This window comes from Trachemys scripta, chromosome 18, assembly GCF_013100865.1.
Source record: "Trachemys scripta elegans isolate TJP31775 chromosome 18, CAS_Tse_1.0, whole genome shotgun sequence".
Classification (NCBI taxonomy): Eukaryota; Metazoa; Chordata; order Testudines; family Emydidae; genus Trachemys; species Trachemys scripta.
In genome coordinates, this window is record NC_048315.1 from 9,157,756 (window position 1) to 9,174,610 (window position 16,855).

The 16,855-nt window shown below is 38.1% G+C and overlaps 1 protein-coding gene across 1 annotated transcript; it reads left to right on the forward strand.

Annotated features, from left to right (window-relative positions):
- Window positions 1–365: 365 nt before the first annotated feature.
- On the forward strand, window positions 366–12,250 carry WSB1 (WD repeat and SOCS box containing 1). The gene is made up of 9 exons (XM_034752346.1): window positions 366–439; window positions 2,124–2,292; window positions 3,425–3,693; window positions 4,745–4,876; window positions 5,349–5,449; window positions 7,693–7,865; window positions 9,248–9,361; window positions 10,361–10,468; window positions 11,109–12,250. Exons 1-9 carry the CDS (start codon window positions 394–396, stop codon window positions 11,266–11,268), a joined length of 1,272 nt encoding a protein of 423 aa, XP_034608237.1. The 5' UTR covers window positions 366–393; the 3' UTR covers window positions 11,269–12,250.
- Window positions 12,251–16,855: the final 4,605 nt, after the last annotated feature.

Here is a 16,855-nt window from a genome sequence, read left to right on the forward strand (position 1 = left end):
TGAGTAGGACGTGGGCAGAGATGGAGATGGAGGGGTCCTGGGGAGGTGGGGATGGGGGGGGTCTGGGGAGGTGGGATGGGGGGTTGGGTTGAGTAGGACGTGGGCAGAGATGGAGATGGAGGGGTCCTGGGGAGGTGGGGATGGGGGGGGTCTGGGGAGGTGGGATGGGGGGTTGGGTTGAGTAGGACGTGGGCAGAGATGGAGATGGAGGGGTCCTGGGGAGGTGGGCTGGGGGGGTTGGGTTATGGGAGTTTAGGTGTGGGGGACACGCCCGCTGGAGGGAAGCCAGTTAGCGAGGGGAAGAATCTCTGGAGAGAAGGGGGGGGAATACATCGTGACTTGCAGGGAGGGAGTGGGTGGGGTTGGGCGCTCCCTGGATCGCAGTGGGATGAGATGTTGGGTAGTGAGAGGGGCCTTGCCAGGAGTCTGAGAGTGGATGGTGAGATTGGGGTGTGGGGGTGGATACCAAGGAGGAACCCAGGCAGGGTTGGCTATTGATAAGGTGTGAAGGTACTATAGGCTGCCAGCTATGTGGTTGCAAAAAATAAAAGCTATCCGCCGCGTTAGAATCTATAATGTGGTCGCTGGTTTGGGATAGTCCAGCCAGTGCCCATGGGGGGCAAATGTTTTGAGCACATTACGGAGCATCCTGAGATGTCTTAGGGCTGAGGGGAGAGCGATGCAGTATGTACTCTACGACAGGGGGAAGGACACGTAGCTACAGAGGAGTTTTCAGACTGTGCATGTCAACGCCTCCATTTAACTCGATGCAGCAGTCTTGATTGGCAAAGTCTTTGTCCTTGCCTTTTCCGTTTTGAAACAAGAGGTGGCTGCTAGTTGTGTGAAATCATAGAAATACAGATTTCAGTCAACTTCATAAGTAAAAAATGGATTGTTTGTTTGTCTGACGACGTGGTTCTTTTGTTAAAGCTATTGTGTTTGTCACTTGTAAAAAAAAAATTGTGGAGTATGTATAATAGTGCACATTTTATGTGAAGTTTTATTTTTGGTAATATTAAAAAAAACCCTGCAGATGATAAGGGATAACAAGGGATTTCTAATTTTAAAAAATATATATATATTGTTTAGCTATTTTGGACACTTTCTACTGGTGGCTTTTTAAAACAGTCCCTGTTTAAGCCATGAAACAATGTATAAATACATATTTTCACTGTTGCCAGCGTTCATTTCTTTTTTGGGAATGGTTAATAGCTGCCATTGCATGTGTTGGGTTTCTCATGTACTCACAGAAACGCCTCCCTGCTATATGAATACAGACAGCACGTGAGAAACCAGCCTGGGGCGCTGATCCCGTCATGAAGGGCAGGGCTGCTGCACAATTCCTTCCATTCATATTAGGGAGGCACAAGCTCCAAGGCAGTTGATATTGAAGTAGGAACATTGTAAATCCATAACAAACACTTGCATGTTTAATAAACATTTTTAAAATTTCATAACAACCATGTGTGATCTTTTTGTACCCGTTCCTTTTAAATTTGCATTTGTAAAAATGAATTTGATGAAAAGCATTATTTTGTCCTCTTAAATCTGTTGGCTAGTGTAATGAGGACACTAAAACTGCCACTCCACTTAAATTGGAGGGAGAAGATATTCTGTGTTCGAGTCCAGTAAATAAGAAAAATATTTATTAATCTGATTGCCCAATGCTAGTTTCTTCTTCACGACTTTGCACACACTTAATGTTAAATTAAAAATTTCACCAAGTAAATTTTCTATTCAGCTGTACTGAAATATTTGCTTGAATTGAGAGAGACAAATTTTGGTGCTATCTGTAATGCTGGAGGTTAGAGTAATTTAAATCATAGTTTCAACAGACTCATAAATGAGTTTTCAGCTGGGTTTATATTACCTTGAGATGTGGTTTTCTTATTGGTTATTTAAGTACATTTCTGCTGTCTAATGACCTGAAGTTTTTGCAGTCGCCTCTAAGGAAGACTTTAAATGAATGCCTGTGATGCAGCCATTTTCTAGCCTAAAATTAGTTTCTGATTTAAAGCAAAAATATCGGCAGAAATCTCTACATTTTTGGTAATAAGTTTAAAATATGCTGAATCTCTTCTTCACATTTTAAATGGGATTTCCTTTTTGTTTTTGTTTTTTAGCAAGATCACGTCCTATCGGAGAACTTTTAGCCCCAACATCTCCTTTTGATAAGAAGTGTGGACGTGAAAACTGGACTGTTGCCTTTGCACCTGATGGATCTTACTTTGCGTGGTCACAAGGACATCGCATAGTAAAGCTTGTTCCCTGGACTCAATGCTTTAATAACTTGTAAGATTAAAAATTGTGCTGTTTGCTATCAAATTCACTTTCTCCTATTTCTTCATTTTGTAAAAGAAATATGAGGTGACCTGCAAATAAACAAACATGATGGTGTGCTGTTTTTGCTTCTTTAAGATGTATAAATGAGAGATTGGGTTATTTGGGTTTTTATCTATAAATTGTCTTGACTTTTATATAAGTAGGAGGAGTCTATGGACAATGGGAGAACTATTGATACCACAAGTGAAAGTCAGACTTGTGCAATGAGAGAGGAAGTGATTTTAAACTTGTACTTTTTGTTTAACACCAGATCAACTTCCTGAAACACTGAGAGAGAAGCTCTTTTAAGAGATTCTGATAGCATACCTCTTCAGTTGAGGACGGAGAACTCCCACTCCAGTTCTTTGGTTCTCCAACAAAATCAGGAAACATGACCTTATATTCTTGGCATCTCTAAGCTTAAAAAACAAGCAGAATATTCTCAGCATATTTTCAGCACATCATAAAAAAAAAAAAAACACAGCACATTTTTGTTTAATTTGCAGGTCACTTTTAAGTCCATCTGGAAGTTGGTAAATTACTTCTTTGTGATTGACAACTGCATTTCCCTGTATAGCAAATACATTTTCTTTTCACTGTGCTCAGTTTATTAAGTAGCGTGTGCAGGCTTCAATATCTCTTACTAGGATTTTTCTAATTAAATTTGGTGTTTTGAAGGGCATATTGGTGAGTTGTAGCAGAACAGAAAGGATCCCTCCCTGCCCCAGTCTTTTATATAAAAAACAACTCAAATACTTAACTGTAATATACATTCAGATTCTCACTAAAATTTTCAGTTTAAGTATAGCATTTAAAATGTTATCTTTCATGAAGGGTTAAAGAAGCTAACTGCTCTGTACAGAGGCAGAATTAGGAAACTAAAATTTATTGCTATAATGGGAGAGGTTTTCAGATATGGCAAACCCTCTTCACAATTGAGGAACAAGGGACAGTCATTTTAAAATCTTAAGTGAAGGTATTAATTTTAGATACAGTAGCGATATGTATATTATGACTGCCTATAGATTTATTGAAATAAAATACTCAGTTCATTGTGTTTATAGAGTAACGCTTATCTCTAAAATGCTGACTTGTTTTACAGCTTGTTGCATGGCACAAAGAATGTTGCAAATTCAGTCAATGCAAGACTCTCAAGACAGAACAGCGATAGTGGTCAAAAAAATAAGCCTTGTGAGCATATAATTGACTGTGGTGATATAGTCTGGAGTCTTGCTTTTGGGTCTTCAGTGCCTGAAAAACAGAGTCGCTGTGTGAACATAGAATGGCATCGATTCAAATTTGGGCAAGATCAGCTTCTGCTTGCAACTGGCTTGAACAACGGGCGCATCAAAATATGGGATGTATACACAGGTACGGGAGCTTGTTTAAATGTATGTCTTACCATTGTCACTTAACAATGCAGCATTGTAGCTATATCATAAACTAGAATAGCTAGATTCTAAATATATTGGTTTATGAATGCTAATTTGAAAAGTGAAGTTAAAATGAACTAAGGTTTAAAAATAGAAGGGACCGTTGCAACTACAATTGTACTAAGGAAATGCTGTTGAAAAGAGAAATGGTGCAGGTTGTGCTCTAGTGTCTCCGGGCTAAGATGGCAGATTACATACCAAACCATTACTGTTTTGTTATTGCTTTGTGAAATCTCACCTGAAATGCACTTTAGAAGTGTCATTTGGGTGTGGCAGAGAACTGGGTGGCATGGGGGCAGAAATACTAGTTTAGGCCTCAGTCCATAAAAGTGTGTAAGTATGTGCTTGACTTGAGACACTTGAATTTTTTAAGCAAAACTCTAGCATTCCAGGAGGGAAGAGTTTCCTTTAGTACTTTGGTTATGGGGAAGGTTTTTTAGAAATAATTATTGCTTGCCCCACTTTTTTTTATGAGCAATACTGATCTTGTTAAAATAGGCTGATCGTCGTAACCTTTGAAGCTACAAGTGGGTACAGGATCCTGCAATCTAACTTGTAATTACCATTACATTGGGCCGCAACTAACTCCTGGTCACTTAGTAGTGAAATTACTTAATGAATATTAGGGAAGTTGCTATTGAAAAACTTGCTATTTGAAGTTAAGAACAAAACCATGCATTCATCTAAAGTTAAAAGGTAATTCACTTAGGTTAGTTCTCAGACATCTAGTCTTGTTAGTGTATAGATTTTAGAAGTTTAGCTTTTCCAGACCTAGTCAGAGTTGAAAGATTAAATATATCTTATCACTATGAAGTAGGTATACAAGATTAATTTCTTTACATATTTTAGATACATCTCTGCTCTAGCCAGTCTCCAGAAGTAGGCAAGGAGGACGGAATTTTATCTTTAAGCTTTATTTGTGGGCATTTAGTTTGAGTAAAAGAATGGCGATGCACTTTCTCTTAATTGATATCGTTCTTGTGCAACAGGAAAACTCCTCCTTAATCTGATGGACCATACTGAAGTGGTCAGAGATTTAACCTTTGCTCCAGATGGCAGCCTGATATTAGTGTCTGCATCAAGAGACAAAACGCTAAGAGTGTGGGACCTGAAAGATGATGGTATAGTTTTGTTTTTGTTTGTTTATTTTTATTTTTAAAATTCGCCTGTTGGGAGAGTATAGAGCAGTTTTTCTGCAGTCGTCAGCAGTAGTATCAATGTATATTTTGGATTTTTAAATCTTTATTGACCTCAGCCCACTTGTAGTAGTCATTTAATCTTCATCCCATATAGTGCAGACTGTATCTACACCTCAGCAAGGAGCATGTATTTGAGGTTCACTGGCCATTGACAATGGTATGTGTGCTGACCCTGCTGGTCCAGGTACAGAGTTCGGAGGCCATTTCAATATGGCAGGTAACTTTTATACAGCCAGAGTCTCTTTAAAACAAAAAAAGAGTTTAGAACAACAGTACAGTGTCTTTTTCAAAAAATCTCTTGCATAAAATGTTAAATAAAACTGGATTTGGACTATTCCTGGGGGATACTAATCTGGAACTAATGCTCCTAGTTTTGCCATTTTTTCCTTTGCAGGAAATATGATGAAGGTATTAAGAGGGCACCAGAATTGGGTGTATGGCTGTGCTTTTTCTCCAGACTCTTCCATTCTGTGTTCCGTTGGAGCCAGTAAAGCAGTATGTGTCAGAGTTTCTTGTTCATAAGTTTATTATTGAATTGTGCATATAATCACTTTAAATCTAAGTAACAAACAAAGCTTGTGCTCGGTGTCATGAACTTCTAATGTTTTTATGATGATGCAAGAAGTTGCATGAAAGAAATTGAAGTAAACTGCCTAAGATGCCTTCATATACTGATTTATGAACTGAGAACTTGCACTGCTTTTAGTTGAAGAAACTTTAAGCATCCTTTGAAGTAGCTTGCACATCTGCATCTGTTCATAAAATAAAAACCAAGGAAAGTAAAACTTGCAGTGTTAAGAATGGAATATGTAGGCTAATGTTTTAATCAAATTATCTTGCTGTTGATTTTATCCTTTCTATTTCCTGCTCAATTAAAAGGACTTTTCAAAGTCTGAGCTGGTCATGGTCTCTTCAGCTGAACAAAAATGTTTCTACATATTCTCAAATACAAATAGCACTCATATGTCTAAAACATCTAGAATGAAGAACAGCATATGGTTCTGTTTCCATCTATATTCTAATGTCCTGCTAGAGAACTGAAAGCAGTGCGGGTAAAGCACGTTTTACAATAAACTGCTCTTCTTGGCACTGAAAAACTATTCATTAGTATAAAATAGAAGAAAGGGAAAAGACTAGTATATAGTTTCTATGAATAGTATACTAAAGTTAATTGATTAGCAAAACCATAATTAATGTGAACATTGAAGACTAGTAGCTAGGATAATTGTTAGAATGCATTTTATATTTTTAAAAAAAGTTTGGTAAATTAACAGTTCAGATTTGATAGAGAACAGTTTAGTCCTTTAAAATAGAACAGATGTGGATGTATTCATTGATATTTTTAGGCTGTGTGTTTTCCATAAGCTTCTTGCTTTCCCTGTCACAGGTGGTGGCAGCAATATTGGTGTGATTGAGATTAAGCTGGCACCACTCACACAGGCGCACAATGGTGTTAGCTGGGCAGAAAGAGTGGCATCTCTGGCTACCAGGCTGGGGGCGAACTTTACCATAGGACGAAGTAACCTTGCATTCGACTGCAAGGTGTACTGTACGTACGCAGGTGCTGGTTGATGTCCACTTTCTGCTTTTTTCTTTCTTTCTTTTTATTTTTTAATTTTCACAGCAGTGAAACCCAATGACTCCTAAAACTTAAATTTTATTTTCCAGTTTTATGGAATGTTGGGGTCTTATTAGTGAAACTGGTCAACATGATACTTATAACTAACTGACTTTAAAAATGGTTTCATTTTAGTGAAGCGTGTGAGGCACTAATACCATTTTCTTTGGTTAAACTTAAGTTGTTTGCATTTTATCTGAGATATTGTTAGTATTTAATCTGCAAGTAAAATTGTACTGGGGGGGAGGAAAGACCTAAAGAGGACTTATAGGGACAGATTTAATATATAGTTTTGTACCCATTAATTGTTAGCCTATTTTCTGTAACATTACATTAAAACATAGTAGATCCTTCATATTAAGCTATTCTGCACAGTCTTCAGTGCAGTTTTATATAATTTAGAACTGCATGTAAAATCCCCCCAAATTAGTATTATACTCATACTTTACCAATTTCTGTAGTAAGATTTACAGTAAGCTGGGTAAATCACAATACTCAAATGTTTTTTGTTGTTGATATAATTAAACTTAAGATGCATAAACAATTTTTAATAATGTGCTTAGACTTCCTTGTTATGTTGCCAAAGACATTTCTTTTGGCTGTGAAAATTCTCTTTGCTTGCAGTATCTGTTTCTCTTCCTAGGCTGACGGTGATCCAAGCGTATTGTAAACAAGTGATCTTAAACTCAAAGGGGATGCCACTGGAGTAACAATATGTTAACCTTACTTTTTCTGTCTGTATATTTCTTAAAAATTTGGTAGTTACTGAAAAGAGGGGACTGTAGTGCTTAACCCTATTTATTTCTGTGTATTTTAATAAAATAGTTTTGTAATACATGGATTTCAGTAAAACTACATGGTTAAATTGCATTGCCTTTCTTATATTTTGGCTTATTTTGTAAATAACATTTAACAAACTTAAGTTAGAATTTGCATGTCTGCTTTAATTTTTTAAAAAAATTGATTTTAATCTCAGTATGACACGAGCATATTTTTAATTGTAGTAATTTATAATGCTTGATTTATATAAACCTAAGTAAAACTAGCAGACAGTTAAGAAATGTAAATGCTGCATTGGGTATCTGAGCAAAAGCTATAACATTAGCTTTTCTAATTTCAGGTTTTTCTTTGGGATATGGATAAGTACTCCATGATTCGTAAACTAGAAGGACATCTCAACGATGTTGTAGCTTGTGAGTTTTCCCCTGATGGAGCTTTACTGGCTACTGCATCTTACGATACTAGAGTTTATGTCTGGGATCCCCATATTGGAGTTATTCTAATGGAATTTGGGTAAGCAGAGTATTTAAATGTGTTAATTTTTAGTTCCCTCTTGGAATTTACAAAAGGATCTGACCATAGTTTATACCTAATGAAAATGCAAGGAGTGACCGTTATGAAATTGTTGCATGTATGGATTTAATAAGATATGTCAAATAACTCACTCAGTTAGTTTTATTTATATAAAAAAGACAATCAGGCAATACTTTAATATAGCACTATACTGGAAGGAAACCTACGTTCCAGCTCTCTGTAACCGGAGAATTGGTGACAGCGTATTTCAGTTCACGTCTAGAAGGAAAGAGTTTTTGGGAAGTTAGTTATAGGATGTGAGACAGATTTCAAATCCAGTCATTATTACTGACAGCTGTGGCAACCAGCAGTTCCTAATGAGTTAAAAATATCTTTCAATGGGTCATTATTTCATTCATAACAGAAAACATCTGCAATAATAAATACCTTTATCAGTCACAGGATGTAATTGGATCATAAGCACCCCTTATCAATTACCCGGTGTTGTTTATTATAACGTACCTCTGTAGACATCCTTCATTAATTGAGAAGGGTCCCTTCCTGGACACCTGGACTCTTGTGGACTGAGAGGAGCAGGGAATAATTAGAGCCCAATACTTGATTAAGTTGCTGAGCATTGGTCACATGCTCAATTCAGTTTAAGAACAGACACTGAGGCCTTAGAATCCAGACACACTTGGGCTAATACAGCACGGATTCTGGGAGTATTCAGTATACAAAGAATTATGAGTTTAACATACACAAATCATAACCAGTTAATATTTACTAACAGAATTGCTAAAATGGTTCAAGATCTTATAAAAACCTAAGGTATGCCTGTTAATTGCACAGTAATTGGAAAGAGAATGCAGGGGACTGGACTAGATGACCTCTTGAAGTCCCCAGTCCCATAATTCTTATTTGGTTTGCTTGACTAGTAAATGAGAAAAAAATCAGCTTTGGACAGTAGAAGGTGAGAGATGTACCATATTGGCACCAAACAATAAGATTTTTATTCCCTGGGAGAAAACTGCTCTATCTTGTAGTTATTTAATTCCCCTGTTTTATAACATGAAAATTTATTTTTGAGATGAACAATTAGCTCGAAACTCAGTTCTGGGAGAGTACTTTCTCCGTCATTGAAAATGTGTAATTCAAGACTTTGGTGCTTTAAAACCTATTAGTGGAAGTGTCTTCAGTATATAACTAATACTGTGGTGTTCTTTATAGAGCAGTGTAGCAGTGTCTCTCCATTCATACTTCAGAGACAAATGTGTGTGTAAAAAAAACTCTTGAGGTCTATCGCTGATCATGGCTAACAGAAACTCCGACATAGTTTTCAATGGTTATGCTGTTAACTGAGCCTGTCTGTCTGTCTACAGGCATCTGTTTCCTGCTCCGACTCCAATATTTGCTGGGGGAGCGAATGACAGATGGGTTAGATCTGTATCTTTTAGTCACGATGGACTGCACATTGCAAGCCTTGCTGATGATAAGTAAGTATGAGGAAAGAGTTGTCAGACTCTTGCTTCTTCCCAGTAATTAAAAATTCCGTGTACTACGCACAACTTAGTTTTTTAAACTGAGAACTGACTGCTTGTACCAATGCCTTGCTGTCTCAATGATGGTCTGTTGTAAAACTCTCTCCCATAGCCATATAAAATAAACAAGGGATGGTATACAGGGTAGATGACTTGAATAGCATTCTAAGTATACAAAGATATCTGTAAAAGGGTGGAGAAATAAAGGCCCTCTGTTTAGCGTGATTTCAATAAATCATTGAAGTAGCATGCTTCTGCGTCTGAATGACATTTTTTCAAGAAAAAATGAATCAGTATGGTTACTTGGGTCATCCTGTTTTACTTTTGTACTTGTATATGGTTTTGTTAATGAAGACTAAAAGTAAGTTTTTAAAGTAGAAGATTTTGAAGATAGGAAAGTCATCCTGTCTCAGGCAAGGAAACACTCTGTTACCTTGCTTTGGTAGCTTGCTAAAATGAGTACTGAGAATTCCTAGCAGAAATAACATCTGCTAATGTTTTGAGACTCAATCTACACTTTCAGATCATCAGTTAAAATTCTTTGGCTGCAGTAACCTAATTTTTTTGGCATGCTGTTTCTAAGTCTGTAGTGTCTATTGCAAACTCTTCAAACCACTTGCATTATATTTCTTGAGAATTGGTATCTGTCTGATGCACAAATATAAAGTTATATCTGACTGTATCAGTGGTTTTCAACCTGTGGTCCGCGGACCCCTGGGGGTCTGCAGACTGTTCAAGATTTCCAAAGGAGTCCACACCTCCATTTTTGAAAATTTTTAGAGGTCTGCAAATGAAAGGTTGAAAACCACTGGACTACATGACTGCAAGTGAAGACAGTACATTATAAATACATAAATATATATTTTTCTCAATTAGGTTAACACTTCATAAATTATTGTACTGCATTAAAGAAATTGGTTACTCTATCTTTAACAGTTAACTTTTTCCTTCCAGAATGGTGAGGTTCTGGAGTATTGAAGAAGACTATCCTGTACAAGTTGCACCTTTGAACAATGGGCTTTGCTGTGCCTTTTCTACTGATGGCAGTGTTCTAGCTGCTGGGTAAGTATACAGCTAATAATACTTAACTTATGCAGTAATATTCATCCTCAAAGGACTTTGGAAATGTTAACTAACCGTTCTAGCTTCCTCATTTCTAAATGCCATTTTGTTGCTTTTGATTGTTTGAAGGAGGCATCAAAGCTTAGTCAAGCAAGCCTTGAGTTCAACACCACCGAGAGTTTAACAAGCATAGTCTCACTTTATTTCTCTTTAATATTTAGGAAATGATCAAGCAAGCCACAAACGTGGGCCTGACCCATATACACTACAACAGCACAGTGCAAGTGCTGTAAAAGCCCTTTAGCCATCCAGGGGAGAATTCTCCTTGTGCAGGTACTGCACTAGGCAGCCCTGCACAGGCCCCTTGAATTCCCTAGCATAGTACACTGCTATTTATAGTCTGAGCAGCTCAGTGTCAGAGAGCTGCGTGAGACCTGCTGGGTGCTTTTTCAGCCCCAGCCCAAAATCCCAGGAGCAGAGAGCATGCAATCTCAACTTCTATATTTAACATGTAGAGTTAGGGAACAAGTAGTTTAGAGGAGAGGATTTCTCTGGCCTTCCCCCAACTATCGAATTATAAGGGTGTGCAATTCTGAAAGTAGTTCTGTGGAATAATTGACTTTTATGTGTTTGTGTGCAGAACGCATGATGGAAGCGTGTACTTCTGGGCAACTCCAAAACATGTGTCCAGTCTTCAACACTTGTGTCGCATGGCAATTAGAAGAGTGATGCCTACTAGCCAAGTCAAGAACCTGCCTGTCCCTTCAAAAGTGGTGGAGTTTCTTTCCTACCTGACTTAAAAAAAAAAAAAAATCCAAAAAACCCAAAATCCCTTGCATGTGACCAGTCTGCTGAAACTGGTAATATTACTGGTACATTTTAAAAGAATCTTCAAGCTTTATACAGCCTTCAAACTCTACAAGTTTTCAAGATCTATTTAAATTTGATACATCTAAAAAATCTGTCCTGCATTTTGACAGTGGAGTTTTTAATATTATTTATAGAAAAATACAGTAGAAGTATTTCTGAAGTTCTCAAGACAATTTTCTAAAATCTAACTGTGAAAACATGTACATATGTAGATGTGAGCAGCTGTGTTATCAGTGGACCTTCTAAATTGCTTTTCTGATTCAGTGTATATCGTGTATATATTGTTTCTGTAGAGCCATCAGTGCTGTAAAGCAGAAGGATAGCCATTATTCTGGGACACTGAGTTAGACAAATATTGATTTAAAGAAGTTTAACTGCTTTGTACGTACATTAGTTGGGGTTCAGGATGCTGATCCACAGATACAAAATTATGTTAGTTTTTTTTTTTTTGTGGGGAGGTACAGCTTAGTTTTCATTAGTGCTGATGTGTGGTGAAGAGAAGTAAGTTGAGTGAGGGATGGATTAGATAGAATATAAGTCCGGAACATCACTTCAATTAGCAAACACATTTGTCATCCAAAGCAGGCCTTAATTTTTGCAACAACAAAGATTAAATTTAAACCCTGGGTTGTGATTAAGAAAAATATCCTTAAATTTCTGAAATCTAACTACTGTATTGTTGCCTGGTATGTTTTCTGTAATATGTGAAGTTTACAGACTTGTATTATTCTGGGACCCTATAATATCTCTTGAGGGGGTGATATTGGTTAACTGCCAACGATAAGCAAAATGTTTGCTTCTGCCTTCTGTTATTTATCTGTACCTGCAGATATAAAGAATGTATGCATTGCATAAAATGCCTGATTATATATATATATTTTTTTTTTATTAAAGACTTGTACAAAAACCTCACTTTTCTGAAACCAGGATGTCTGGTGACTCTTTTGTATGCAAGGAGGTGTTGGTTATAAAAATAGTTAAGTCATTTGAGTGGAAAGTGTTTAACTATATTGTGATAATAATCTAAACCCTCAAGGGGATAATACAGTGCATATAATGAAGGAGGGTTGGTAGTGTTAAACCGCATGTCAGTATATCTGAAAGTATTTAAGTTTCTCAAAAGACCTTCCCAAGGTATGGGAGATTCTCTTAGGCCATGTGTACACCTTACTTTTGTTGGCATAGCTGTGCCAGGCAGGGGTGTAAAGTGTGATCCTTGATTGATAGCTGTGCTGACCAAAGGTCCTAGTGTACATGCAGTTATACTGATGCTTTTACTGGCATGGGGTGGCTTGGGGGCTGGAATAAACTATACTAGTAACATTGCAGCATTGCTGGTATACACTGCATCTACCTGAAGTCCTAGAGCACTTTGGTAAAGCGCTCTCCGTGTAATCATGGCCTTATACAGACACGGAGAAATAGTCTGTCTAGTTACTTAAACGTACAATGCTTTTCTTCTTAACGCATACATTATACATACATGCATATATAAAATATTTGCTGGTGGGCTAGAAAATTCCAGAATTATAAAATCTGACATCCATAATAAATGGACTACATTGAAAGTTAGACTAGATTTTGAACAATGATTTAGTAAGTTGGTTGAGATGGGGGAAGAGCTTTAATTGTAGCAAACACAGAATATTGACTGGAACTGTACAAAAGGAGGAATTCAGAAGGGATGGGCAAGTTAAACCCGCTGCAAATATGAGTACAGCAGAAATAGTTTGCCTTGAAAAGGTGCTAAGAAAACCTTCTGAATATGGAAATAAAAGTAAGCAATTGCAAACTGAAAAGCCTATGGTGAATGGGATGAAAAATGTTCCGTATTAAATGAGGGAAGTCAAGAACCAAGCGGAAATGAAAACTGGTCTGTAAGTGATAGGATTAAAGTTACTTATGGCCAGTGTAGCAGACTTGCACAATAACTGTACTGGGGCCAGCTAACGACAAATTTAAGGAAGAAAAGTTTGATTACAAGACACATCTGTGCTAAATATAAGGGTTATTTACAGTTCTTGTGGTCTCTGTATCTTCTGTAATGTGATTTAGGGAACTGAGCTATTGTAAGCTATCTACCTACATGGGTGGGTGCAAAGGGCAACTAGTAGGAAACAGCAAAAATGGTCCAAATGTATAGGAAAAGGTAAATTTTACTAGCTTGCTGGATTTTCAAAGGAATTGGTTTAATAAGCCTTTTTTTTTTTTTTTTTAAAGGTAACCTCTAGGCCTGATCACCGTAATCCAGTGTTTCTCAAATTGGGGGTCCTGACCCAAACGGGGGGAGGTAGCAAGGCGATTGTAGGGGAGTCATGAGATCACAAAAAATATTGCCATGGGGAGGAGAGGTACAGCAGCTGTTGCCTTCCGGCCGCCCAGCTCTGAAGGCAGAAAGCTGCCAGCAGCACAGAAGTAAGGGTGGCAATACTATGAATATCCACCAACGAGTACAGTAATTTGCTATCACTTTTTGGGGGGTGGGAGGTTATCAGTCTGAAATACTTTCAAAGGGCCTAGAAAAAATGCCCTGCCTTAGTCAAATTAACATATCTACCACAAACTTACTGGCACTCACCCAACCAGCTACCGAGAATTGTGCTGTCTCACACTCGGACATATTCGACTTGTGTCCTAGTTCAAGTCATGCTTTTGCATGCCACTCAAAACAGTGTTAGAGGATTTGAAGAAATCCAACTCGAAAAGCAGGCCTTAACTTAGAAGTTATAGGTGCCCATTATTTTTATGTACTCGTAATAATCTTCCAATCCTAATACCGGTTTCAGAGTGGTAGCCATGTTAGTCTGTATCAGCAAAAAGAACAAGGAGTCCTTGTGGCACCTTAGAGACTAACGAAAGCTTATGCTCAAATAAATTTGTTAGTCTCTAAGGGTACATCCAGACTACCCACCGAATGGGCGGGTAGCAATCGATCTATCGGGGATTGATATATCTCGTCTCGTCTAGATGCAATATATCGATCCCCAAACGCGCTCCCGTAGACTCCGGAACTCCACCAGAGCGAAAGGCGGTAGCGGAGTTGACGGGGGAGCCGCGGCCATCGATCCCGTGCTGTGAGGATGGGAGGTAAATCGAAATAAGATACATTGACTTCAGCTACGCTATTCCCGTAGCTGAAGTTGCATATCTTACATCGACACCCCCTTCCTCCCCCCATGTAGACCAACCCTATGGTGCCACAAGGAATCCCAATACAGGTTCTGAATTCCAAAGTCTTTCTCTCTTTTTAAGTACCACAATTTAAAAAAAAAGTGAATCAAATGTAATCTTAATGTAGCTGAAATTTTGTGCAGGGATTGGGGGTGTTTTTTGGTTGTCCTATAAGCGCTAGTACGTCAATTTTGCCAGCCAGCCAACCAGCTCAATCTTACATTTTTAAAACTGTCTTAAATGATGTAACTCATTTAGATGGAGACAGTTATGCTAGTGCGATAGAGCAGTACACAATTCCATTAACATGATGGTGCCAAACAAAATTGGTCAACCAATCATACTAGAGTAAAAATACCTGTCAGCTGGACTTAACTGTCCTGAATAAGTCTGCTCCGAACTAATGAAACAGCAGCAGCTTTCTGAACAGTGAGCATCTGTTGCTCTATCCCACCTGCATTTTTTTTTTGGTTTAGTGCAATTTTAATTAATTTAAAGCAAACAATACAAAGTAGGGGGCCTAAAATTCAAATGAGAGGGTTGTTGAAGACATTTGAGGTACAGAGCCTTTCTCCCAGGTCACATGTGACTTAGGTCTTTTGTAACCTACCAGTGTTATCCGCTGATAGCTGTTCCTATGGTCTAGTCTAATAAATTTGAGGAGTTCATCTCTGTCCAGTTTCTAATACTTAAGTAGATATATCACATTTGGCACAGATTCCCTGCTTGCTGTTCTCACCAGGGAGGATAGCAAACCAGTGGCCCCCAAAGAGACAACCTCCTGCTTATAGACTTGCTCCCTGACCTCATGGTTGTTGCTACAGTGGTAAGTTTAGGGTAGGTCTACACTAGAAGATTTTGCCAGCATAGCTGTATGTGTTAGCATAGCTGTACCGGTAAAAGTCCCAGTCTAGTATAAAAGTTGCGGAACCAGTATAAGCTATACTCCACAATAAGTACTTTTATACTGATAGCATCTACATCAGGAGGGTTTTAACTATACTGATATAGTTACTACAGCAAAACCTTTGGAGTGTGACCTGGGCATTACTCTGCAACTGCTCATGCTGTACCAGTTCTGTGAATGACTAGAGGGCTCAGCTCTCCAGAGTTGTAATCGTGGTGTTTACTAGCACTGTATTCACCTAAATAACTGTAGTGACAAAGCAGAATGTGTATAGATAGAGACTCCCAAGATTAAAAGAATATTTTCTTCAGGGATGCAACCCCTAGCCATATTAATTTAAATCCCTTCAGAGATCTTATAGAGGCAGTAGCCCTGTTTTGTGTATTTTTAAAAATAACTCAATACAGGAAGCATAAATGCAATAGGAAAGACAATTAACTTGGTAACGAAATTAATTTCCTGCTTTGAAAATGGCTTGCTTAGCCGTGACTTATGCTCAAGTGCCTTGGCGTTTATCTTCCAGCAAGAGATCATTAACTAGCCACACAATTCAGTTTCATTAAGCAATTAGTTTAATTAGACTGAGATGGGGGAGGGCAAATTTGTTCTGCTCACAAAGTGTGTCCAAATATAGTCAAATTGGGATTACTTCACACGTAACTGAAAGTATAAAAGCTCAAAGTGATCATTTCTTGTGTCTCATTTAGGAACCAGGGACCTTTTTATTTTACATTATTTTACAGCAAATATAGCACAATTATTCTGGCACCATCGCCAGCTAATTGGGTGTGTGCACTAATGACATCTGCTTTGATTTAACAATGTCACGCTCTGTCATTCAGAATGCTGTCTCTTGCGTATTATGTTGTCCAAAGATGTCTGATGGTTTCATGCTTTTGTAGCTAGAGGAAATAAAGATGGAACTTCACGTATGTGAAGTAACCACTGTACATTGCAGGATTGGGGCTTTAGCTGTTGCTGGCTTCAGCCTGGTGCCTGATTCTCTGTTCTCCTGCATCTTTATGCAGTTGTTTACATCAGTGCAAAGTGCTACCAGATCAGAATAGTAGCCCTTTACCTGATTCTAATCTTTCACCAATTTTTACACATATTTCACATGGAGTTGGTTCTAATTTGCAACAGTGTTTAAGGGAGATCCGAATGCTGCCTTGAGGTGAAGTATTTCATGGAGTAACATTTACAGGCTTGGAAGCTGCCTTAATGTCTGTAACTTGAGCCAAGTTTGGCAAACCCTAAAATTCATGATCTCGAAATTTTTGTTCTCTTGGAGTGATGCTGTGTGACTGAAAAGCAGCTCAAACCAGTTTACGCTCGCCTGAGAGCAGCAAGGACTGAAGAGGCTCGACTCTAGCTGAGTATGGTTAGTTTGTCACAGTCCGTATCATGTATTTAAAAGGCACACATCAACCCCCTTGTCT